The sequence below is a fragment of the Pristiophorus japonicus genome, chromosome 3, assembly GCF_044704955.1.
Source record: "Pristiophorus japonicus isolate sPriJap1 chromosome 3, sPriJap1.hap1, whole genome shotgun sequence".
Taxonomy (NCBI): Eukaryota; Metazoa; Chordata; class Chondrichthyes; family Pristiophoridae; genus Pristiophorus; species Pristiophorus japonicus.
Window position 1 is genome coordinate 1,156,985 of NC_091979.1, and position 26,122 is coordinate 1,183,106.

The 26,122-nt window shown below is 47.9% G+C and overlaps 1 protein-coding gene across 1 annotated transcript in view; it reads right to left on the reverse strand.

The window, feature by feature from the left end:
- Positions 1–26,122, reverse strand: part of map3k2 (mitogen-activated protein kinase kinase kinase 2) — a 213,076-nt gene that overhangs the window by 122,801 nt on the left and 64,153 nt on the right. Inside the window, exons 4-5 of the mRNA XM_070875119.1 lie at positions 13,627–13,667; positions 10,728–10,827 (exon numbers count right to left, since the gene is read on the reverse strand). Of these exons, the coding sequence (XP_070731220.1) occupies positions 10,728–10,827; positions 13,627–13,667 (141 nt within the window). The remainder of the gene's footprint in view (positions 1–10,727; positions 10,828–13,626; positions 13,668–26,122) is intronic.

Genomic DNA, 26,122 nt, shown 5'->3' on the forward strand with positions numbered 1-26,122 from the left:
TGGATAACCTCACATTTATCCACATTATACTTCATCTGCCATGCATTTGCCCACTCACCTAACCTATCCAAATCACTCTGCAGCCTCATAGCATCCTCCTCGCAGCTCACACTGCCACGCAACATAGTGTCATCTGCAAAATTGGAGATACTACATTTAATCCCCTCGTCTAAATCATTAATGTACAATGTACTGCATTAATGTACTGCAGACACGGTCACTGCGTGACCTTTCTTTATTCCCAGGACCAAGAAGTGATGACCCTGCGTGGGACCTCCCTTTAAATACCTGAGTGCCCAGGTGAGGAGTGTCTCCCACAAATTCACCCCCTGTGGTCAAGGTGTACATTTCCAGGACATATATACAGTGTACAGTGTGTTTGCATGAAGGTTACAGTTACATGAAGGTTACAGTTACATGAAGGTTACAGTTGTATGAAGGTTGCATACATGACATCACCTCCCCCCTCACGTCTTTTTGTGTCAAAGGTTAAGTCTTTCAGGTGGTCGACGCTCTCTCGTGGAGCGCCGCAGTTGGGCTCTGGTGGCTGAGCCTCGGTATGCATCTCTGTCACCTGAGGTGATTCCGGCCTGTCCGGGCTGGCCGCAGGGACTGTGCATGTTGGTGAATGTCCTTGTTGCTCATCCACTGGCAGTGGTGTGGGTAACATCTCATGCTCTTGCTCAGGTTCTTCAGTGTCCATGGTGAACCTTTTCTTTACTTGGTCCAAATGTTTGCGGCATATCTGCCCATTGTTGAGTCTGACCACTATCACCCTATTCCCCTCTTTGCCAATTACAGTGCCCTCAAGTCACTTGGGTCCCAAAGCATGGTTAAGAACAAATACTGGGTCATTGATTTCTATACACCTCCCCCTTGCGTTTCGATCATGGCACTCGGTTTGGGACTGGCGCGTGCCCTGAGCAATGTCTGCCAGGGCTGGATGAATGAGGGACAGCCGCGTTTTAAGTGTGCGTTTCATGAGTAGTTACGTTGGCGGGACTCCCGTGAGCGAATGCGGGCGGGACCTGTAGGCCAGCAGGAGGCGCAATAGGCGGTGCTGAAGGGAGGGTCCTTGGATACAGAGCATGCCCTGTTTTATGACTTGGACCGCACGTTCCGCCTGGCCATTGGAAGTCGGCTTGAACGTCCGGACGTGCTTGATGCCATTACCCGACATAAACTCCTGGAATTCATGGCTGGTGAAACACGGGCCATTGTCGCTGACCAGAATGTCCCTCAAGCCGTGGGTCGTGGAAACCGAGCGCAGACTCTCCACTGTGAAGGATGTCGTGCACAAGTTTAATATGATGCACTTGATCCATTTCGAGTATGCATCGACAACGATCAGGAACATTTTTCCCATGAACGGGCCCGCATTGTCTACGTGAACACGTGACCATGGTCTGGTGGGCCAGGGACTGAGGGGGGCCTCCCTGGGGGCATTGCCCAGCTGGGCACACGTCGTGCACCTGCGAACCCAGTGTTCCAGGTCTGAGTCAATTCCCGGCCACCATTCATGTGACCGGGCAATGGCCTTCATTAGCACGCTGCCATGGTGCTCGCTGTGGAGTTCCCTGATGAATGCTTCCCTTCCTTTTTGGGGCATGACTACCCAGCTGCCCCAAAGCAGGCAGTCGGCTTGGATGGAGAGCTCATCCATCCATCTGTGAAATGGTTTGACCTCCTCGGAGCACGCCCCATGCGTGGGCGCCCAATCCCCAGTCAGAACACATTTCTTTATCATGGATAGGAGGGGGTCTCTGTTGGTCCAGATTTTGATCTGGCGGACTGTGATAGCGGAGCCTGCGGTGTCAAAAGCCTCAATGGCCATGACCATCTCAGCGCTTTGCTCCGACTGTGGTGGCCAATGGGAGCCTGCTGAGCGCGTCAGCGCAATTCTCGGTGCCTGGCCGGTGCCGTATGGTGTAGTCATGCGCAGCCAGTGTGAGAGCCCATCGCTGTATGCGAGCTGACGCATTGGCATTGACAGCCTTGCTGTCGGACAACAGGGATGTTAATGGCTTGTGGTCCGTTACTAGCTCGAACCGCCTACCGAAAAGATACCGGTGCATCTTTTTCACACGGTAAACACACGCGAGTGCTTCCTTTTCGACCATGCCGTACCCACGCTCTGCCTGGGAGAGCGACCTGGAGGCATAAGCCACTGGTTGGAGTTGGCCATCATCATTACTTTGCTGCAAAACGCACCCAACCCCATAGGATGATGGATCACATGTTAAAACCAGTCTTTTACAGGGGTCGTACAAGGTCAACAGCTTGTTAGAACAAAGGAGGTTCCGCGCTCTATTGAGAGCCCGTTCTTGACTGTCCTCCCAAAACCATTCACAACCTTTACGCAAGAGCATGTGTAACGGCTCCAACAATGTGCTTAAGTTCGGCAGAAAGTTCCCGAAATAGTTGAAAAGTCCCAGGAATGATCGCAACTCCGATGTGTTGCCGGGCCTGGGCGCCCGGCGGATCACCTCCGTTTTAGCTTCGGTGAGCCGGATCCCGTCTGCGGCAACTCTCCTGCCCAAGAACTCGACCTCTGGAGCCAAAAACACACACTTGGGCTTTTTCAATCGCAAGCCTGGTCCAGTTGGCGTAGAACCTCCCCCAGGTTTTGGAGGTGATCCTCGGTGTCACGACCCGTTATTAGGATGTCATCTTGGAATACGATCGTTCCAGGAAGCTTTCCATGTTCCTCTGAAAGATAGCTGCCGCCGAACGAATGCCAAACGGACACCTGCTGTAGATAAATAGCCCCTTATGCATCGTGATTCCCGGGATGGTGGGACTGACCGATCAAGAAAGACTGGATCAACTGGGCTTGTATTCACTGGAGTTCAGAAGAATGAGAGGGGACCTCATAGAAACGTTTAAAATTCTGACGGGTTTAGACAGGTTAGATGCAGGAAGAATGTTCCCAATGTTGGGAAAGTCCAATACCAGGGGCCACAGTCTAAGGATAAGGGGTAAGCCATTTAGGACCGAGATGAGGAGAAACTTCTTCACCCAGAGAATGATGAACCTGTGGAATTCTCTACCACAGAAAGTAGTTGAGGCCAATTCACTAAATATATTCAAAAGGGAGTTAGATGAAGTCCTTACTACTCGGGGGATCAAGGGGTATGGCGAGAAAGCAGGAAGGGGGTACTGAAGTTTCATGTTCAGCCATGAACTCATTGAATGGCGGTGCAGGTTAGAAGGGCTGAATGGCCTGCTCCTGCACCTATTTTCTATGTTTCTATGTGATGGTGGTCAGAAGCTTGGATTCTTCAGCCAGTTCCTGAGTCATGTAGGCCGAAGTGAGGTCCAACTTGGTGAACAGCTTGCCACCTGCCAGCATGGCAAAAAGGTCCTCCGATCTCGGAAGCGGGTATTGGTCCTACAGTGTCACTCGTTTGATGGTGGCCTTGTAGTCGCCACAAATCCTGACCGAGCCATCCGCTTTGAGAACAGGAACGATGGGGCTGGCCCAGTCACTGAATTCAACGGCCGAGATTATGCCCTTTCTGAGCAGCCTGTCCAATTCACTTTAAATGTTCTCACGCATCACATACAACACCGCTCTGGCTTTGTGGTGCACTGGTCTGGCATCTGGGGTGATGCGTATCACTACTTTGGTGCCCTTGAAAGTCCCAATACCGGGTTGAAACAGTGCCCTGAATTTCTATAGGACCTGTGAGCATGAGCTTCGCTCCACAGATGAAATGTCGTGCACATCCCTCCATTTCCAGTTCATCTTGGCTAGCCAGCTCCTCCCCAAAAGTGCGGGGCCATTTCCTGGGACAATCTAGAGTGGCAGCCAGTTCTCTGACCCATTATGTGTTACCACCAAATTTGCACTGCCTAGCACTGGGATGATCTCTTTGGTGTACGTCCGTAGCTGCATGTCAATGCGTTCCAGTTTTGGCCTGCTAGCTCTGTGTGGCCATAGTCTCTCAAATTGTTGGGCGCTCATAAGGGACTGGCTGGCTCCTGTGTGCAGCCACCGGGATGCCATTCAATAAAACTTCCATCATCATGGGTGGCGTTTTGGTATATGAGCTGTGGACGTCAGCTATATGAACCCGCTGAACTTCAGCATCCATGGCTTTGCCCCAAGCATCATCCTGCATTGCAGACCCCTCGTCTGGTTCCTCTGTCTCGTAGATTAGCCTCGCCACAGCCTTCCTGCACATTCAGGCCAAGTGTCCACTGATGTTGCAATTCCTAAAGATAAATTGCTGGAACCTGCAGCTTTTCGCAGTATGTCTACCCCCACACCTCCAGCATGAGCTGAGGTTGTTGTTAACAAAAGGACTGTTACCAGGCATTCCTCTCTGATTGTCCCTTTGGTTGTTTCTGAGCGCTCTGATGGTGGGTGTCAATGGTCCCATCACGGGACGCATTGTTCCTCGAGATGGCGTGAATTGCCGATCCCCTTTCCATTGTCCCTATTGCGGGCCTACCCTAGAATCTGTTGCTGCCTGGCCGGTTTCAAAATGCCCTTGCCTGCCTGCGGGGTCCTGAGCTGCGTTCACAATGTTAACTCCCTGATCCATCGCCACGTTGGAACCAGAGCTGCGCACGTAAATTTTCCTCTTCCCCTGCCATGAAGGTCTGAGCTATCAACGCCGCATTTTCTAAAGTCAAGTCCTTGGTCTCTATGAGCTTCTTGAAAATCCCGGCATGACTAATGCCCTCAATGAAGAAATCCCTTAACATCTCCCCCCTGCAGGCGTCTGTGAACTTACAGAGACTGGCCAAGCGCCGCAGGTCCGCAACGAAATCCGAGATGTTTTGTCCCTCCCGACGCCGGTGTGTGTAGAACCGGTGCCGGGCCATGTGTACGCTACTCTCCGGTTTGAGATGCTCACTGATCAGCTGGCTGAGCTCTTCGAAGGACTTGACCGCCGGCTTCTCGGGTCTGAGCAGGTCGTTTATCAGCGCATACGTCTTTAGTCCGCAGTTGGTCAGTAGATGCGCCCTTCGCTTGTCAGTCGCTGCCGCTCCCAGCCAGTCCTTCGTGACGAAACTCTGCTGGAGTATCTCGACGAAGTCGTCCCAGTCCTCACCCACATAGTAACGTTCCTCTGTGCTACCGGTGGCCCCCCTCATGGTTCGGTGATTCCTGTTTCTCGTCGCCAAATGTAGTGTCCCTGCACCTTGCTACTGAATCACACGAGGCATGGCAAATTGCGTGACCTTTGTTTATTCCCAGGACCAAGAAATGATGACCCTGCGTGGGACCTCCCTTTAAATACCTGAGTGCCCAGGTGAGGAGTGTCTCCCACAAGTTCACCCCCTGTGGTCAAGGTGTGCATTTCCAGGACATATATACAGTGTACAGTGTGGTTGCATGAAGGTTACAGTTGTATGAAGGTTGCATACATGACAAAAACCATCCCTAATACACTCCAGGAAATCCTCCTCCACTGTATTGCTACCAGTTTGGTTAGCCCAATCAATATGTAGATTAAAGTTGCCCATGATAACTGCTGTACCTTTATTGCACACATCCTTATTTCTTGTTTGATGCTGTCCCCAACCTCACTACTACTGTTTGGTGGTCTGTACACAACTCCCACTAGTGTTTTCTGCCCTTTGGTATTCCGCAGCTCTACCCATACCGATTCCACATCATCCAGGCTAATGTCCTTCCTTACTATTGCATTAATTTCCTCTTTAACCAGCAACGCCACCCCGCCTCCTTTTCCGTTCTGTCTATCCTTCCTAAATGTTGAATAGTCCTGGATGTTGAGTTCCCAGCCTTGGTCCCCTGGAGCCATGTCTCCGTGATCACAGTCTAAGGATAAGGGGTGTAGGCTCGAAGGGCCGAATGGCCTACTCCTGCAACTATTTTCTATGTTTCTATGTGATGCCAATTACATCATATCCATTAACTGCTATCTGCGCAGTTAATTCGTCCACCTTATTCCGAATACTCCTCGCACTGAGGCACAGAGTCTTCAGGCTTGTCTTGTATTCACTGGAGTTCAGAAGAATGAGAGGGGATCTCATAGAAATGTTTAAAATTCTGACGGGTTTAGACAGGTTAGATGCAGGAAGAATGTTCCCAATGTTGGGGAAGTCCAGAACCAGGGGTCACAGTCTAAGGATAAGGGGTAACCCATTTAGGACCGAGATGAGGAGAAACTTCTTCACCCAGAGGCCAATTCACTAAATATATTCAAAAAGGAGTTAGATGTAGTCCTTACTACTAGGGGGATCAAGGGGTATGGCGAAAAAGCAGGAATGGGGTACTGAAGTTGCATGTTCAGCCATGAACTCACTGAATGGCGGTGCAGGCTCGAAGGGCCGAATGGCCTGCTCCTGCACCTATTTTCTATGTTTAACACACTTTGTCCCTTTAGAATGTTGCCTGTAATGTTGCACAGGAGAGGGTGCAGAGGAGATTTACCAGGATGTTGCACTGGATAGGGTACAAAGGAGATTTACCAGGATGTTGCAGTGGAGAGGGTACAGAGGAGATTTACCAGGATGTTGCACTGGATAGGGTACAGAGGAGATTTACCAGATGTTGCACTGGAGAGGGTACAGAGGTGATTTACCAGGATGTTGCACTGGAGAGGGTGCAGAGGAGATTTATCAGGATGTTATACTAGAGAGGGAGCAGAGGAGATTTACCAGGATGTTATACTAGAGAGGGAGCAGAGGAGATTTACCAGGATGTTGCCTGGGCTGGAGAATTTTAGCGATAAGGAAAGATTGGAGATGCTGGGTTTGTTTTGCTTGGAACAGAGGAGGCTGAGGGGAGATTTAATTGAGGTGTATAAAATTATGAGGGGCCTGGATAGAGTGGATAGGAAGGACCTGTTTCCCTTAGCAGAGGGTTCAACAACCAGGAGGCATCGATTTAAAGTAATTGGGAGGTTTGAGGGGAATGTTCTTCACGCAGAGGGTGGTGGGAGTCTGGAACTCACTGCCTGAAAGGGTGATAGAGGCAGAAACCCTCATCTCATTTAAAAAGTACTTGGATGTGCACCTGAAGTGCTGCTGCAGATCGAGAGTTGGAAAATGGGATTAGGCTGGGTAGCTCTTGGTCGGCTGACGTGGTCACGACGGGCAGAAATGGCCTCCTTCCATGCTGTAAATTTTGCTGATTCTAATGTTTTTGGCAGGTTTGCGTATGCTCGAATTTGAACATTGCAAAAGCCGGACCTGAGCGGCGTGGGACCGGCAGAGATCTGTGCGGCCGTGCAGCTTACAGGGAATTCTGGTGATGGGTACAGAAATCATCAAGGGGAATCTACAATGCACCTGGCTCCGACTCCCCTCACTGGAAATCAGTCACAACCCTGGTGGATCCCACCAGGGGGAAAGAAATGAATGGATGTGGGAGCTGTGCCAAGGGACTGAAGCGAGTCGAACGAAATGCCAATTATTTTTAAAATAGACCAGCAAGTATGCAAAATAATAGAAAGCATTCTCAAAGAGGAAATAGGGGCATCGGTTTTACAGGTGCAATCCTAGCAGACAAATCTTCGACAGTTCTTTGAGGACACAACAGAGTTGGCAAGGAGGGCGCGACAGATCTAAAATACACCACCAACTTCAGCCAACTCTCGAATTACCAGACACATTACGTTACAACGCGGAATGGGAGAAACTTTCCAAGTGGATAAATAACTGGCTGAGTCAGAGCCTACCGTTAAAAGTTGCCAAGGGAACAGCACAAACAGGAATAGGTGACTGCACAGGAACAGGAGGAGGCCCATTCAGCCCCTCGAGCCTGTTACACAGGAACAGGAGGAGGCCATTCAGCCCCTCGAGCCGGTTGCACAGGGACAGGAGGAGGCCCATTCAATCCCTCGAGCCTGTTACACAGGAACAGGAGGAGACCATTCAGCCCCTCGAGCCTGTTACACAGGAACAGGAGGAAGCTATTCAGCCCCTCGAGCCTGTTACACAGGAACAGGAGGAGGCCATTCAGCCCCTCGAGCCTGTTACACAGGAACAGGAGGAGGCCCATTAAGGCCCTCGAGCCTGTTACACAGGAACAGGAGGAGGCCATACAGCCCCTCGAGCCTGTTACACAGGAACAGGAGGAAGCCATTCAGCCCCTCGAGCCTGCTACACAGGAACAAAAGAAGCCATTCAGCCCCTCGAGCCTGTTACACAGGAACAGGAGGAGGCCATTCAGCTCCTCGAGCCTGTTACACAGGAACAGGAGGAGGCCATTCAGCTCCTCGTGCTTGTTACGCAGCAACAGGAGGAGGCCAGTCGGCCCCTCGAGCCTGTTACACAGGAACAGGAGGAGGCCATTCAGCTCCTCGAGCCTGTTACACAGGAACAGGAGGAGGCCATTCAGCTCCTCGTGCTTGTTACGCAGCAACAGGAGGAGGCCAGTCGGCCCCTCGAGCCTGTTACACAGGAACAGGAGGTGGCCATTCAGCCCCTCGAGCCTGTGACACAGGAACAGGAGGCCATTCAGCCCCTCGAGCCTGTTACACAGGAACAGGAGGCCATTCAGTCCCTCGAGCCTGTGACACAGGAACAGGAGGAGGCCATTCAGTCCCACGAGCCTGTTACACAGGGACAGGAGGAGGCCATTCAGCCCCGCGAGCCTGTTACACAGGAATAGAAGGAGCCATTCAGCCCCTCAAGCCTGTTACACAGGAACAGAGGAGGCCGTTCAGCCCCTCGAGCCTGTTACACAGAAACAGAAGGAAGGCATTCAGCCTCTCGAGACTGTTACACAGGAACAGGAGGAGGCCATTCAGCCCCTCGAGCTTGTTACATAGGAACAGAAGGAGGCCATTCTGCCCCTCGAGCCTGTTACACAGGAACAGGAGGTGACCATTCAGCCCCTCCAGCATGTTACACAGGAACAGGGGGCCCATTCAGCCCCTTGAGCCTGTTACATAGAAACAGGAGGAAGCCATTCAGCCCCTTGAGCCTGTTACATAGAAACAGGAGGAAGCCATTCAGCCCCTCGAGCCTGTTACACAGGAACAGGAGACCATTCAGCCCCTCGAGCCTTTTACACAGGAACAGGAGGAGACCATTCAGCCCATCGAGCCTGTTACACAGGAACAGGAGGAGGCCATTCAGCTCCTCGAGCCTGTTACACAGGAACAGGAGGAGGCCCATTCAGCCCCTCGAGCTTGTTTCACAGGAACAGGAGGAGGCCATTCAGCCCCTCGAGTCTGTTACACAGGAACATAAGAATTAGGAACAGGTGAAGGCCATCTAGCCCCTCGAGCTTGTTCCTCCATTCAACTAGATCATGGCTGATCTGTCCCTCAACCCCATTATTTGTCTTTGCTCTATATCCCTTGATACCCTATCCAGCAAAGAAAAATCTATCCCTCTCTGTGTTGATCATTTCAGTTAACGCCCAACACCTGCAGGGTTTTGGGGGAGAGAGTTCCAGTTTCCCACTGAGTCCGTTGAAAAACTGTTTCCTGGTTTTATCCCTAAATTTAGCTCTAAATTTATTATGTCCCACTCTTCTGCGTTCCCCCACCAGAAGAAATAGTTTGTCTGTGTCTACCCTACTGAATCCCTGAATCAATTTATATACCTTGATTAAATCGCCCCTCAACCTGCCTTTATATCTACCTCAGTTCACCTGCTGCTGAAACCCTCATCCGTGCCTTTGTTACCTCTAGACTTGACTATTCCAACGGTGTCCTGGCCGGCCTCCCATCTTCCACGCTCCATAAACTTAAACTCGTCTAAAGCTCTGCTGCCTGCATCCTAACTTGCACCAAGTCCCGTTCACCCATCACCCCTGTGCTCACTGACCCACATTGCTCCGGTCCGGCAACACCTCCATTTTAAAATTCTCATCCTCATTTTCAAATCCCCACATGGCCTCACCTCTCCCTATCTCTGTCACCTCCTCAAGCCCTACAACCCACCTCCCCCCCCCCGACCCCGACCCCCCCCCGCTCCTCCAATTCTGGCCTCTTGCGAATCACCAATTTCCATCGCTCCACCATTGGTGGCCGTGCCTTCAGCTGCCTGTGCCCTCAGCTCTGGAATTTCTTTCCTAAACCGCTCCGTCTCTCCATCTCTCTCTCCTCCTTTACGACGCTCCTACCTCATTGACCAAGCCTGTCCTCGTATCTCCTTTGTCCGATAATGCTCCTGTGAAGCACCTTGGGATGTTTTACTATGTTAACGGCACTATATAAATGCAAGTTACTGTTGTATCTCAATGATTGTATGGACCAGCTGATCTTACTCCCCGGGGGAAGTCTGGTAGAGCTGGAGGTCCAGTGCCGAGGTCACATAGGTCCAGAGAGTCTCAACTGCTGCATGTTCTGCCACAAATCTTCAACGCCAGTTCTGACACAAGATATTGTTATTCTGGATACTACAAACTTCAGTGAGATTAAACCATGGTTACATGTCTGATGTTTGTGGTCTCGTACACCACAGCTTACATTTTTAAATTGTGAAACACAAACAACAAAACCAAGCCCATCGTAACTCCTTTAACAACAACAACTTGCACTTATATAGCACCTATAATGCAGTAAAACGTCCCAAGGGGCTTCACAGGAGATGTTACTGAAAATAAATTCGCTGTTTATTGGAAAAATATTCTTTTGTTTAGTTTCACAGCAGCAAAAGATTTTGATGCATCGATTCTTGGTGAAAAGTCTCAACGGTTTCATTTCCAGCACCCGTTCCCAAGTGTTTTGTTTTCTTCCCGGTCCATCAATTAGGGAAAAAAACCAGACAAGTAAGTAAATGAATGGCAGTACCTCGTTATTGGTGTAGTGCAGGCCCATGGGCTGGCCGAAGGCGACCTTGGCTTTAGCTGCAATGCCTTCGAGGAGGACAGGCCTGGCAAACTGGAGGATTCTGAATGGGGAGCGAGGAGAGATTAAGTCAGTGTCTTTCTCTAACGAACAACACTCCTGGGACAACTCAACCTGAAGGTACAGACTGCAACGCTCCTCATATTCACCACTGTGCAGACAACAGACGATTTAATTAACTTCATTTCCCAAAGAGGGTCTTATCTGGAAAGTCGGCAGCTTGTTTGCCTTTCAGAACCCATCCATATCTTCAAAGAGATAGTGCTTTCACCGTAATTACCCTTCGGAGAATTCCAGACCCCTGCCACCCGATCCAACAGTCCCAACGTATTGTTTCTCAGTCGAGCAATTGGAATTAAAGTATGATCATTCAAGCCTTTTCTTAAGCATTCATTTTATCGAGGTGAGGGATGTTAGTGCTGGGGAAAGGAACACGTCACCATGTCAATTCGGAGCGTTCTGCTCAGAACAGTATTGCCACTGCTGACTATCAGGATCTTACACTAAATAGGACTGCGTACAGTTTTGGTCTCCTTATTTAATGAGGGATATACTTGCATTGGAGGCAGTTCAGAGAAGGTTCACGGGTTTGAGTCCTGAGATAGTCTTATGAAGAAAGGTTGAGCCTATACTCATTGGAGTTTAAAAGAATGAGAGGTGATCTTATTGAAACAAGTAAGATTCTGAGGGCGCTGGACGGGGTAGATGCAGAGAGGATGTTTCCCCTCATGGGGAATCTAGCACTAGGGGCCATAGTCTCAGAATAAGGGGCCGTCCAGTTAAGACGGAGATGAGGAGGAATTTCTTCTCTCAGAGGGTCGTGAATCTTTGGAATTCTCTGCCCCAGAGAGCTGTGGAGGCTGGGTCATTGAATATATTTAAGATGGAGATAGACAGATTTTTGAGCTATAAGAGTATAAAGGGTTATGGGGAGCGGGCGGGGAAGTGGAGCTGAATCCATGATCCGATCAGCCATGATCTTATTAAATGGCGGAGCAGGCTCGAGGGGCCAAATGGTCTGCTCCTGCTCCTATTTCTTATGTTCTTATGTTTGGGTAGAGATGGCAGACTTCTGTTCCATTCGTCTAAACTGGATTTGAATCCCACCCCAAGGCGAAATGCCAGTGTTAAACCCTGTGCACCAACCTGACCCTGTAAATATACACACTAAGTGGACCATTACATTAACAGATCCCACTTTACTGATATACTTCCCTCACAAAGCTTGCCCTGCACCAGTATCTCTGCTTCATACCCAGTCTACATTACACCATCACCTTGATGATCTCGCACTTGCTTTCATGGCTTATGCTTCAAGGAGCTGCACGATGGGTGGGAGCAGAAGGGACAGAAGGCAGAGACAGACACCGAGAGAGTGGGCAAAGAGAGATCATCAGGCAGAGGTCCAAAGGACAGACAGCCTCAGCCAAACAAAGGCAGATTGCGGGGATCAGAAAGCGATGGAGTGAGAGACAGATTGCGGCAGAGAGAGATAAAGAGGGGCTCAAACAGAGAGATTTCAGCACAAAGAAATCAGTGGAGAAAGACAAACAAGGAAACAAAATCCAGGGCACCAACAGAGCAGGCAGGAGGAAACGGAGACAGTCCAGGATAGCACAAGGAGACTCAGAGACAAACATCCAGAGTATATGGAGAGAGTCACATCGCCCCTGCCTGCTCCCACTATGCCACTTTTACACACAAGGTACTTAGGTACTTTTCCTTAGCTGCTCCCGAACTCCTTCATACCTCCCCCCCAACCCCTCCTCACATCTCCCTCTTCTCCCCCACTGCTCTCTCCTCCTCCTCCTCCTCCTCCTCCTCCTCCTCCACCCCAGCCCTGGTCCAGCTTTCCTCCCCTAACCCCCACCTTGGACTAATTATTCCCCATCTTAACTCAAAACAGCACCCTGGCCTCGAACGCCCAGGTACAACACCACCAGAAAGCAGCTAGCTTATTCCAGCTTTTGATATGGGAAGTTTAGCATTTACGGCTAGTATTTACACTAGTTAGCTGCTTATTGTGGTACAGGCTGATGGTGAAAGTTATGAATGGGGCCCGGAGGCAGAGTAAAGCAGGTTACACAGCTGCAATATATGCACCTGTGAGTATGCTCACAGGTTTGTAGAGCTGTGTCAGCTTGCAGCTCCTATTCCATTATTTGAAGGGGCTGCTCCTCGATTTTTGGCTGCACTTCAGTCCCACTCTCCTGACCTTTGGGCACCCTGTGCGGAGGGGAGCGGGCAGTTCGGAGGGCCTCCTCGTAGGACTGTTCGTGGGCCTGACCAAGGGGGCGGTCGAGGGGGCCTCTCTTCCGCAGTTATGTTCGCGCCGGGGTGTCCCTGAAGATGGCGCACGCGGTGCCCACCGGTACGCTCGTGGCCTTCCACGAGAGGTGGGCATCAGAGGGACTGGAGTGCATCATCTCAACAGGGAACAACATTTTAATTTAACCATTTGTTACAAAAGTTTTATTGGTTAATAAAGGGGCACTTGATTTAAAGTTTTACATAAAATAGTTGTCGAGCTGTTGCATTGTGAGTGGCTTAGCCAGTCACATGATGTTCACAAGACTCAATAAAACCCCAGTCAGTTGGGTCTAGGTCATCCACGATGAGATATGCAGTTGTGAACCTAGTGGATGACTGGTAATGTGTAGTGTGATTAATAAACCAACTAGTTCTTAATAGCAATGTGTTGCTATGAATTCTTAAGCAAAGAACCAATGAAGCAAATACATTACAACAGCCAGTGTAACTTATTTATAAGACAGCACTGAAGTCGAGCCCCATGGCCCAGTGTAACTCCGGCTAATACAGAGAATAAAAGATGGCGTCTCACCTCTTCTCCCCACGGTATTCAAACTTGACTCGAACATCATTCTGCAATTGAAGAAGTACATAGGTGAAGCACCTTGCACACAACAACCAAGCAGTGTTAGAAAGGAAAGCATTATAAATATTGCAAAGGAAAAAAAAATTCAGGGCCAACAAACTAGTGCTGTTTCCACAGGTCAACCTCGACCAAATGCCCACCTTCTCGCCTTATCCCTCAATCCGGTGCACCCTCACAGTCACGTCCAGGTTGTCCTTTGAACCCACTTTCATTTTCCACTTCAATGCCCTTCCCGCAGCTTCATAAAAGTCCCATCAGAGGTTCTTCCTTACTCACCATTTTCTGATATTTAACATCAGAAGAACATAAGAATTAGGAGCAGGAGTAGGTCATTCGGCCCCTCGAGCCTGCTCTGCCATTCAATGAGAACATGGCTGATCTACCTCAACACTTTCCTGCCCTATCCCCATATCCCTCGATTCCCTTAATATCCAACAATCTATCGATCTCTGTCTTGAATATACTCAAAGACTGAGCCTCCACAGCCCTCTGGGGCAGAGAATTCCAGAGATTCACCACCCTCTGAGTGAAGAAGTTACTCCTCATCTCAGTCCTAAATGGTCGACCCCTTATTCTGAGACTGTGACCCCTGGTTCTAGATTCCCCAGCCCGGGGGAAACATCTCCCTGCATCTACCCTGTCAAGTCCTGTAATAATTTTGTATGTTTCAATGAGATCACCTCATTCTTCTAAACTCTAGAGAAAATAGGCCTAGTCTGCACAATCTCTCCTCATTGGACAATCCCCCCATCCCAGGAATCAGTCTGGTGAACCTTTGTTGCACTCCCTCTATGGCAAGTATAACCTTAGAATCAGTCACCACGGTGAATAATTTTGCCTGGATGGACTTGATGTCAGTTGCCTCCATAATCTTGCAAATTCCGATTAGCCTACTTGGAGCCACACTGGTGTGCTCCACACATCACGGCTGCTACCTCTTGTCTTACATTTATATAATAATGGCTATAGACCTCAGCACGAGAAATTTAGGAACAGGAGGAGGCCATTCAGCCCCTCGAGCCCTTAGTCAGGAAATTGTGTTAGTGAAATTGATGGGATTGAAGGCTGATAAATCCCCGGGGCCTGATAGTCTGCATCCCAGAGTACTTAAGGAAGTGGCCCGAGAAATAGTGGATGCATTGGTGATCATTTTCCAACATTCTATCGAATCTGGATCGGTTCCTATGGACTTGAGGGTAGCTAATGTAACACCACTTTGTAAGAGAGGAGGCAGAGAGAAAACGGGTAAGTATTGACCAGTTAGCCTGACATCAGTGGTGGGGAAAATGTTGGAATCAATCATTAAGGATGAAATAGCAGCGCATTTGGAAAGCAGTAACGGGATCGGTCCAAGTCAGCATGGATTTATGAAAGGGAAATCATGCTTGACAAATCTTCTGGAATTTTTTGAGGATGTAACTAGTAGAGTGGACAAGAGTGAACCAGTGGATGTGGTGTATTTGGACTTTCAAAAGGCTTTTGACAAGGTCCCGCACACGGGATTGGTGTGCAAAATTAAAGCACATGGTATTGGGGGTAATGTATTGACGTGGATAGAGAACTGGTTGGCAGACAGGAAGCAGAGAGTCGGGATAAACGGGTCCTTTTCAGAATGGCAGGCAGTGACTAGTTGGGTCCTGCGGGGCTCAGTGCTGGGACCCCAGCTATTTACAATATACACCAATGATTTAGATGAAAGAATTGAGTGTAATATCTCCAAGTTTGCAGATGACACTAAGCTGGGTGGCGGTGTGAGCTGTGAGGAGGATGCTAAGAGGCTGCAGGGTGACTTGGACAGGTTAGGTGAGTGGGCAAATGCATGGCAGATGCAGTATAATGTGGATAAATGTGAGGTTATCCTTTTTGGGGGCAAAAACACGAAGGCAGAATATTATCTGAATTGCGGCAGACTAGGAAAAGGGGAGGTGCAACGAGACCTGGGTGTCATGGTACATCAGTCATTGAAAGCTGGCATGCAGATACAGCAGGTGGTGAAGAAGGCAAATGGCATGTTGGCCTTCATAGCTACGGGATTTGAGTATAGGAGCAGGGAGGTCTTGCTGCAGTTGTACAGCGTCTTAGTGAGGCCTCACCTGGAATATTGTGTTCAGTTTTGGTCTCCTGATCTGAGGAAGGGTGTTCTTGCTATTAGAAACATAGAAACATAGAAAATAGGTGCAGGAGTAGGCCATTCGGCCCTTCTAGCCTGCACCGCCATTCAATGAGTTCATGGCTGAACATTCAACTTCAGTACCCCATTCCTGCTTTCTCGCCATACCCCTTGATCCCCCTAGCAGTAAGGACCTCATCTAACTCCTTTTTGAATATATTTAGTGAATTGGCCTCAACAACTTTCTGTGGTAGAGAATTCCACAGGTTCACCACTCTCTGGGTGAAGAAGTTCCTCCGCATCTCGGTCCTAAATGGCTTACCCCTTATCCTTAGACTGTGACCCCTGGTTCTGGACTTCCCCAACATTGGGAACATTCTTCCTGCATCTAACCTGTCTAACCCCGTCAGAATTTTATATGTTTCTATGAGGTCCCCTCTCATTCTTCTGAACTCCAGTGAATACAAGCCCAGTTGATCCAGTCTTTCTTGATGGGTCAGTCCCGCCATCCCGGGAATCAGTCTGGTGAACCTTCGCTGCACTCCCTCAATAGCAAGAATGTCCTTCCTCAGGTTAGGAGACCAAAACTGTACACAATACTCCAGGTGTGGCCTCACCAATGCCCTGTACAACTGTAGCAACACCTCCCTGCCCCTGTACTCAAATCCCCTTGCTATGAAGGCCAACATGCCATTTGCTTTCTTAACCGCCTGCTGCACCTGCATGCCAACCTTCAATGACTGATGTACCATGACACCCAGGTCTCTTTGCACCTCCCCTTTTCCTAATCTGTCACCATTCAGATAATAGTCTGTCTCTCTGTTTTTACCACCAAAGTGGATAACCTCACATTTATCCACATTATACTTCATCTGCCATGCATTTGCCCACTCACCTAACCTATCCAAGTCGCTCTGCAGCCTCACAGCATCCTCCTCGCAGCTCACACTGCCACCCAACTTAGTGTCATCCGCAAATTTGGAGATACTACATTTAATCCCCTCATCTAAATCATTAATGTACAGTGTAAACAGCTGGGGCCCCAGCACAGAACCTTGCGGTACCCCACTAGTCACTGCCTGCCATTCTGAAAAGTACCCATTTACTCCTACTCTTTGCTTCCTGTCTGACAACCAGTTCTCAATCCATGTCAGTACAGTATTGAGGGAGTGCAGCAAAGGTTCACCAGACTGATTCCCGGGATGACAGGACTGACATATGAGGAGAGACTGGATCGACTGGGCCTGTATTCACTGGAGTTTAGAAAGATGAGAGGGGATCTCATAGAAACATATAAAATTCTGAAGGGACTGGACAGGTTAGATGCAGGAAGAATGTTCCTGATGTTGGGAAAGTCCAGAACCAGGGGACACAGTCTAAGGATAAGGGATAAGCCATTTAGGATCGAGATGAGGAGAAACTTCTTCACTCAGAGAGTTGTTAACCTGTGGAATTCTCTTCCGCAGAGAGATGCTGATGCCAGTTCGTTGGAGATATTCAAGAGGGAGTTAGATATGGCCCTTACGGCTAAAGGGATCAAGGGGTATGGAGAGAAAGTAGGAAAAGGGTACTGAGGTGAATGATCAGCCACGATCTTATTGAATGGTGGTGCAGGCTCGAAGGGCCGAATGGCCTACTCCTGCACCTATTTTCTATGTTTCTATGTAACAGGAGGAGGCCATTCAGCCCCTCGAGCCTGTTACACAGGAACAGGAGGAGCCCATTCAGCCCCTCGAGCCTGTTACACAGGATCAGGAGGAGACCATTCAGCCCCTCAAGCCTGTTACACAGGAACAGGAGGAGGCCATTCAGCCCCTCGAGCCTGTTACACAGGAACAGGAGGAGGCCATTCAGCCCCTCGAGCCTGTTACATAGGAACAGGAGGAGGGCCATTCAGCCCCTCGAGCCTGTTACACAGGAACAGGATGAGGCCCATTCAGCCCCTCGAGCCTGTTGCACAGGAACAGGAGGAGGCCATTCAACCCCTTGAGCCTGTTACACAGGAACAGGAGGAGGCCCATTCAGCCCCTCGAGCCTGTTGCACAGGAACAGGAGGAGGCCATTCAGCCCCTTGAGCCTGTTACACAGGAACAGGAGGAGGCTCATTCAGTCCCTCAAGCCTTTCGTGATTCAATCAGATCCGGGCTACTCTGTACCACAATTCCATTTACCCGCCTTTGCTACCGATCCCTTGATACCCTTATCCAACAAAAATCTATCAATCTCGGTCTTGAAAATTTAAATTGATCCCAAGCATCCACAGCCTTCTGGGGAGAGAGTTCCCGATCCCACTAACCTTTCGAGTGAAATAGTGCTTCCTGACTTCACTCCTGAACGGCCTGGCTCTAATTTTAAGATCGTGCCCCTGTTCTGGATCCCTCCTTCAGAGGAAATAGTTTCTCTGTATTCACCTCATCGAGTCCCTTTATTATTTTAAACACCTTGATTAAATCACTCCTCACAGCCGTCCCAACCCAAGGGAAGAGATGCAAACAACAGTAATGATGAAGAAGTTTTCTGATATTGCCAAATTAGATGCCATGACAAACTATGAATGAACAATGTACGAGATTGTAGGAAATCATGTCCATTGTTGTGGACCAGGCTCAAGGAGCTGAATAGCCCACTCCTCTCCGACGTTCCTACACTTGGGCAATTCGGTGACAGCTACAGTTTAATGCTGAGAAATGTCAGCTATACATATTGGGTAAAATAGTTACAGTAAATGGGAAGATACCTTTCAGAGGCAGTGGAACAGTGAGATCTAGAGGTACAGATACGCAGATCCTTAAAAGATAGGATTACAGATGCAAAAGGCCAATGAACAGGCAAACCCAGGATCCCGGGTTTTCATACATAGGGGATTGAATATAAATGCAAGGAAGTGATGTGGAAGCTGCACAAGGCATTGGGTGACATATTGCACGCAGTTCATTACAGGAAGGACATCATAAAGGGAGAGGTGCGAGTCACATAAGAACATAATAAATAGGAGCAGGAGTAGGCCATACGGCCCCTCGAGCCTGCTCCGCCATTCAATAAGATCATGGCTGATCTGATCATGGACTCAGCTCCACTTCCTTGCCCGCTCCCCAGAACCCATTACTCCCTTATCGCTCAAAAACTGTAAATCTCCACCTTAAATATATTCAATGACCCAGCCTCCACAGCTCTCAGAGAAGAAATTCCTCCTCATCTCAGTTTTAAATGGGTGGCCCCTTACTCTGAGACTATGTCCCCTAGTTTTAGTTTTCGCTATGAGTGGAAATATCCTCTCTGCATCCACCTTGTCGAGCCCCCTCATTATCTTTTTTGTTTCAATAAGATCACCTCTCATTCTTCTGAACTCCAATGTGTATAGGCCCAACCTACTCAACCTATCCACATAACTCAACCTGCTCATTTCCAGAATCGACCAAAACTGTACGCAGTACTCCAGGTGTGGCCTCACCAATACCCTGTACAGTTGTAGCAGGACTTAGAAAGGAGTTAGATGTAGTCCTTACTACTAGGGGGATCAAGGGGTATGGTGAGAAAGCAGGAATGGGGTACTGAAGTTGCATGTTCAGCCATGAACTCATTGAATGGCGGTGCAGGCTCCAAGGGCCAAATGGCCTACTCCTGCACCTATTTTCTATGTTTCTATGTTTCTATGACTTCTCTGCTTTTATACTCTATCCCCCTTGCAATAAAGGCCAACATTCCATTTGCCTTCCTGATTACTTGCTGTACCTGCATACTCACTTTTTGTGTTTCATGCAGAAGGACCCCCAGGTCCCTCTGTACTGCAGCACTTTGCAATTTTTCTCCATTTAAATTGTAATTTACTTTTCTATTTTTTCTGCCGAAGTGGATAACCTCACATTTTCCCACATTATACTCCATCTGCCAAATTTTTGCCCACTCACTCAGCCTGTCTGTATCCCTTTGCAGATTTTTTGTGCCCTCCTCACAACTTGCTTTCCCACCCATCTTTGTATCATCAGCAAACTTGGCTACATTACACTCGGTCCCTTTATCCAAGTCATTAATATAGGTTGTAAATAGTTGAGGCCCCAGCACCGATCCCTGCGGCACCCCACTAGTTACTGGTTGCCAACCGGAAAATGAACCATTTATCCCGACTCTCTTTTCTGTTAGTTAGTCAATCCTCTATCCATGCTAATATATTACCCCCAACCCTGTGAACTTTTATCTTGTACAGTAACCTTTTATGAGGCACCTTCTGGAATTCCTTCTGGAAATCGAAATACACCACATTCACTGGTTTCCCCTTATCCACCCTGCTCGTTACATCCTCAAAGAACTCCAGCAAATTTGTCAAACATGACTTCCCTTTCATAGAAACATAGAAAATAGGTGCAGGAGCAGGCCATTCAGCCCTTCTAGCCTGCACCGCCATTCAATGAGTTCATGGCTGAACATGAAACTTCAGTACCCCCTTCCTGCTTTCTCGCCATAACCCTTGATCCCCCGAGTAGTAAGGACTTCATCTAACTCCCTTTTGAATATATTTAGTGAATTGGCCTCAACTACTTTCTGTGGTAGAGAATTCCACAGGTTCACCACTCTCTGGGTGAAGAAGTTTCTCCTCATCTCGGTCCTAAATGGCTTACCCCTTATCCTCAGACTGTGACCCCTGGTTCTGGACTTCCCCAACATTGGGAACATTCTTCCTGCATCTAACCTGTCTAAACCAGTCAGAATTTTAAACGTTTCCATGAGGTCCCCTCTCATTCTTCTGAACTCCGGTGAATACAAGCCCAGTTGATCCAGTCTTTCTTGATAGGTCAGTCCCGCCATCCCGGGAATCAGTCTGGTGAATCTTCGCTGCACTCCCTCAATAGCAAGAATGTCCTTCCTCAAGTTAGGAGACCAAAACTGTACACAATACTCCAGGTGTGGCCTCACCAAGGCCCTGTACAACTGTAGCAACACCTCCCTGCCCCTGTATTCAAATCCCCTCGCTATGAAGGCCAACATGCCATTTGCTTTCTTAACCGCCTGCTGTACCTGCATGCTAACCTTCAATGACTGATGTACCATGACACCCAGGTCTCGTTGCACCTTCCCTTTTCCTAATCTGTCACCATTCAGATAATAGTCTGTCTCTCTGTTTTTACCACCAAAGTGGATAACCTCACATTTATCCACATTATACTTCATCTGCCATGCATTTGCCCACTCACCTAACCTATCCAAGTCACTCTGCAGCCTAATAGCATCCTCCTCGCAGCTCACACTGCCACCCAACTTAGTGTCATCCACAAATTTGGAGATACTGCATTTAATCCCCTCGTCTAAATCATTAAACCATGCTGACTCTGCTTGATTGAATTATGCTTTTCCAAATGTCCCGATACTGCTTCCTTAATAATGGACTCCAGCATTTTCCCAACGACAGATGTTAGGCTAACTGGTCTATGGTTTCCTGCTTTTTGTCTACCTCCTTTTTTAAATAGCTGCTTTGCATTTGCGGTTTTCCCAATCTGCTGAGACCGCCCCAGAACCCAGGGAATTTTGGTAGATTACAACCAATGCATCCACTATCCCCACAGCCACTTCTTTTAAGACCCTAGGATGTAAGGCATCAGATCCAGGGGACTTGTCCGCCTTTAGTCCCATTATTTTACTGAGTACTACTTCATTAGTGATTGTACATCCCGGTCTGGAGTAAAAATAAAACGGGGAAGGTGGCTCAACCGTGGTTAACAAGGGAAATTAAGGAAAAGTGTTAAATCCAAGGAAGAGGCATATAAATTGGACAGAAAAAGCAGCAAACCTGAGCACTGGGAGAAATTTAGAATTCGGACGAGGACAAAGGGTTTAATTAAGAGGGGGAAAATAGAGTATGAAAAGAAGCTTGCCGGGAACATAAAAACTGACTGCAAAAGCTTCTAAGGATATATGAAGAGAAAAAGATTAGTGAAAACAAATGTAGGTTCCTTGCAGTCGGATTCAGGTGAATTTATAATGGGAAACAAAGAAATGGCAGACCAGTTGAACAAATATATTGGTTCTGTCTTCACGAAGGAAGACACAAATAACCTTCCGGAAGTACTAGGGGACAGAGGGTATAGCGAGAAGGAGGAACTGAAGGAAATCCTTATTAGGCAGGAAATTATGTTGGGGAAATTGATGGGATTTAAGGCTGATAAATCCCCGCGGCCTGAGGGAGAGTGAAAGCGGGTAATTATAGATCGGTTCGCCTGACATCAGTGGTGGGGAAAATGTTGGAATCAATTATTAAGGATGAAATAGCAGCGCATTTGGAAAGCAGTGACAGGATCGGTCCAAGTCAGCATGGATTTATAAAAGGGAAATCATGCTTGACAAATCTTCTGGAATTTTTTGAGGATGTAGCTAATAGAGTGGACAAGGGAGAACCAGTGGATGTGGTGTATTTGGACTTTCAAAAGGCTTTTGACAAGATCTCACACAAGAGATTGGTGTGCAAAATCAAAGCGTATGGTATTGGGGGTAATATACTGACGTGGATAGAGAACTGGTTGGCAGACAGGAAGCAGAGAGGCGGGATAAACGGGTCCTTTTCAGAATGGCAGGCAGTGACTAGTGGAGTGCCGCAGGGCTCAGTGCTGTGACCACAGCTCTTTACAATATACATTAATGATTTGGATGAAGGAATTGAGTGTAATATCTCCAAGTTTGCAGATGACACTAAACTGGGTGGCGGTGTGAGCTGTGAGGGGGACGCTAAAAGGCTGCAGGGTGATTTGGACAGGTTAGGTGAGTGTTCAAATGCATGGCAGATGCATTATAATGTAGATAAATGTGAGGTTATCCACTTTGGGGTCAAAAACACGAAGACAGATTATCTGAATGGTGGCAGATTAGGAAATGGGGAGGTGCAACGAGACCTGGGTGTCATGGTTCATCAGTCATTGAAAGTTGGCATACAGGTACAGCAGGCGGTAAAGAAGGCAAATGGTATGTTGGCCTTCATAGCTAGGGGATTTGAGTATAGGCGCAGGGAGGTCTTACTGCAGTTGTACAGGTCCTGGGTGAGGCCTCACCTGGAATATTGTGTTCAGTTTTGGTCTCCTAATCTGAGGAAGGATGTTCTTGCTATTGAGGGAGTGCAATAAAGGTTCACCAGACTGATTCCAGGGATGGCTGCACTGACATATGAGGAGAGACTGGATCAACTGGGCCTTAATACATTGGAGTTTAGAAGGATGAGAGGGGATCTCATAGAAACATATAAAATTCTGACAGGACTGGACAGGTTAGATGCAGGAAGATTGTTCCCGATGTTGGGGAAGTCCAGAACCAGGGGTCACAGTCTTAGGATAAGTGCTAGGCCATTGAGGACTGAGATGAGGAGAAACTTCTTCACTCAGAGAGTTGTTAAACTGTGGAATTCCCTGCCGCAGAGAGTTGTTGATGCCAATTCATTGAATATATTCAAAAGGAAGTTAGATATGGCCCTTATGGCTAAGGGGATCGAGGGGTATGGAGAGAAAGCAGGAAAGGGGTACTGAGGGAATGATCAGCCATGATCTTATTGAATGGTGGTGCAGACTCGAAGGGCCGAATGGCCTACTCCTGCACCTATTTTCTATGTTTCTGTGTTTCTATGTTCCTCCCTCCCGATAGCCCGTTGATTATCCACTATTGTGATGTTTTTAGTGACTTCTACCATGAAGACCGATACAAAATTTCCTTGTTCCCCATCATTAATTCCCCAGTCTCATCCTCCAGGGGACCAACATTTACTTTAGCCACTCTTTTTTTCTTTTTACGTACTTGTAGAAACTCTTACTATCTGTTTTTAGATTTTGTGCTAGTTTACTTTCATAATCTATCTTCTCTCTCTTTATTTTTTCTTTTAGTTGATCTAGTATAATGTGGATAAATGTGAGGTTATCCACTTTGGTGGTAAAAACAGAGAGACAGACTATTATCTGAATCATGACTGATTAGGAAAAGATGAGGTGCAACGAGACCTGGGTGTCATGGTACATCAGTCATTGAAGGTTGGCATGCAGGTACAGCAGGCGGTTAAGAAAGCAAATGGCATGTTGGCCTTCATAGCGAGGGGATTTGAGTACAGGGGCAGGGAGGTGTTACTACAGTTGTACAGGGCCTTGGTGAGGCCACACCTGGAGTATTGTGTACAGTTTTGGTCTCCTAACTTGAGGAAGGACATTCTTGCTATTGAGGGAGTGCAGCGAAGGTTCATAAGAACATAAGAACATAAGAATTAGGAACAGGAGTAGGCCATCTAGCCCCACGAGCCTGCTCCGCCATTCAACAAGATCATGGCTGATCTGGCCGTGGACTCAGCTCCACTTACCCGCCCGCTCCCCGTAACCCTTAATTCCCTTATTGGTTAAAAATCTATCTATCTGTGATTTGAATACATTCAATGAGCTAGCCTCAACTGCTTCCTTGGGCAGAGAATTCCACAGATTCACAACCCTCTGGGAGAAGAAATTTCTTCTCAACTCGGTTTTAAATTGGCTCCCCCGTATTTTGAGGCTGTGCCCCCGAGTTCTAGTCTCCCCGACCAGTGGAAACAACCTCTCTGCCTCTATCTTGTCTATCCCTTTCATTATTTTAAATATTTCTATAATATCAACCCTCATCCTTCTGAACTCCAACGAGTAAAGACCCAGTCTACTCAATCTATCATCATAAGGTAACCCTCTCATCTCCAGAATCAGCCTAGTGAATCGTCTCTGTACCCCCTCTAAAGCTAGTATATCCTTCCTAAAGAAAGGTGACCAAAATTGCACGCAGTACTCCAGGTGCGGCCTCACCAATACCCTATACAGTTGCAGCAGGACCTCCCTGCTTTTGTACTCCATCCCTCTCGCAATGAAGGCCAACATTCCATTCGCCTTCCTGATTACCTGCTGCACCTGCAAACCTACTTTTTGGGATTCATGCACAAAGAGTTTCATGCACAAGGACCCCCAGGTCCCTCTGCACCGCAGCATGTTGTAATTTCTCCTCATTCAAATAATATTCCCTTTTACTGTTTTTTTTTCCCAAGGTGGATGACCTCACATTTTCCGACATTGTATTCCATCTGCCAAACCTTAGCCCATTCGCTTAACCTATCTAAATCTCTTTGCAGCCTCTTTGTGTCCTCTACACAACCTGCTTTTCCACTAATCTTTGTGTCATCTGCAAATTTTGTTACACTACACTCTGTCCCCTCTTCCAGGTCATCTATGTATATTGTAAACAGTTGTGGTCCCAGCACCGATCCTTGTGGCACACCACTAACCACCGATTTCCAACCCGAAAAGGACCCATTAATCCCGACTCTCTGCTTTCTGTTAGCCAGCCAATTCTCTATCCATGCTAATACATTTCCTCTGACTCCGCGTATCTTTATCTTCTGCAGTAACCTTTTGTGTGGCACCTTATCGAATGCCTTTTGGAAATCTAAATACACCACATCCATCGGTACAACTCTATCCACCATGCTTGTTATATCCTCAAAGAATTCCAGTAAATTAGTTAAACATGATTTCCCCTTCATGAATCCATGTTGCGTCTGCTTGATTGCACTATTCCTATCTAGATGTCCCGCTATTTCTTCCTTAATGATAGCTTCAAGCATTTTCCCCATTACAGATGTTAAACTAACCGGCCTATCGTTACCTGCCTTTTGTCTGCCCCCTTTTTTTAAACAGAGGTGTTACATTAGCTGCTTTCCAATCTGCTGGTACCTCCCCAGAGTCCAGAGAATTTTGGTAGATTATAACGAATGCATCTGCTATAACTTCCGCCATCTCTTTTAATACCCTGGGATGCATTTCATCCGGACCAGGGGACTTGTCTACCTTGAGTCCCATTAGCCTGTCCAGCACTACCCCCCTAGTGATAGTGATTCACCAGACTGATTCCCGGGATGGCGGGACTGACATATCAAGAAAGACTGGATCAACTGGGCTTGTATTCACTGGTGTTCAGAAGAATGAGAGGGGATCTCATAGAAATGTTTAAAATTCTGACGGGTTTAGACAGGTTAGATGCAGGAAGAATGTTCCCAATGTTGGGGAAGTCCAGAACCAGGGGTCACAGTCTAAGGATAAGGGGTAAGCCATTTAGGACCGAGATGAGGAGAAACTTCTTCACCCAGAGAGTGGTGAACCTGTGGAATTCTCTACCACAGAAAGTTATTGAGGCCAATTCACTAAATATATTCAAAAAGGAATTAGATGTAGTCCTTACTACTAGGGGGATCAAGGGGTATGGTGAGAAAGCAGGAATGGGGTACTGAAGTTGCATGTTCAGCCATGAACTCATTGAATGGCGGTGCAGGCTAGAAGGGCCGAAGGGCCTACTCCTGCACCT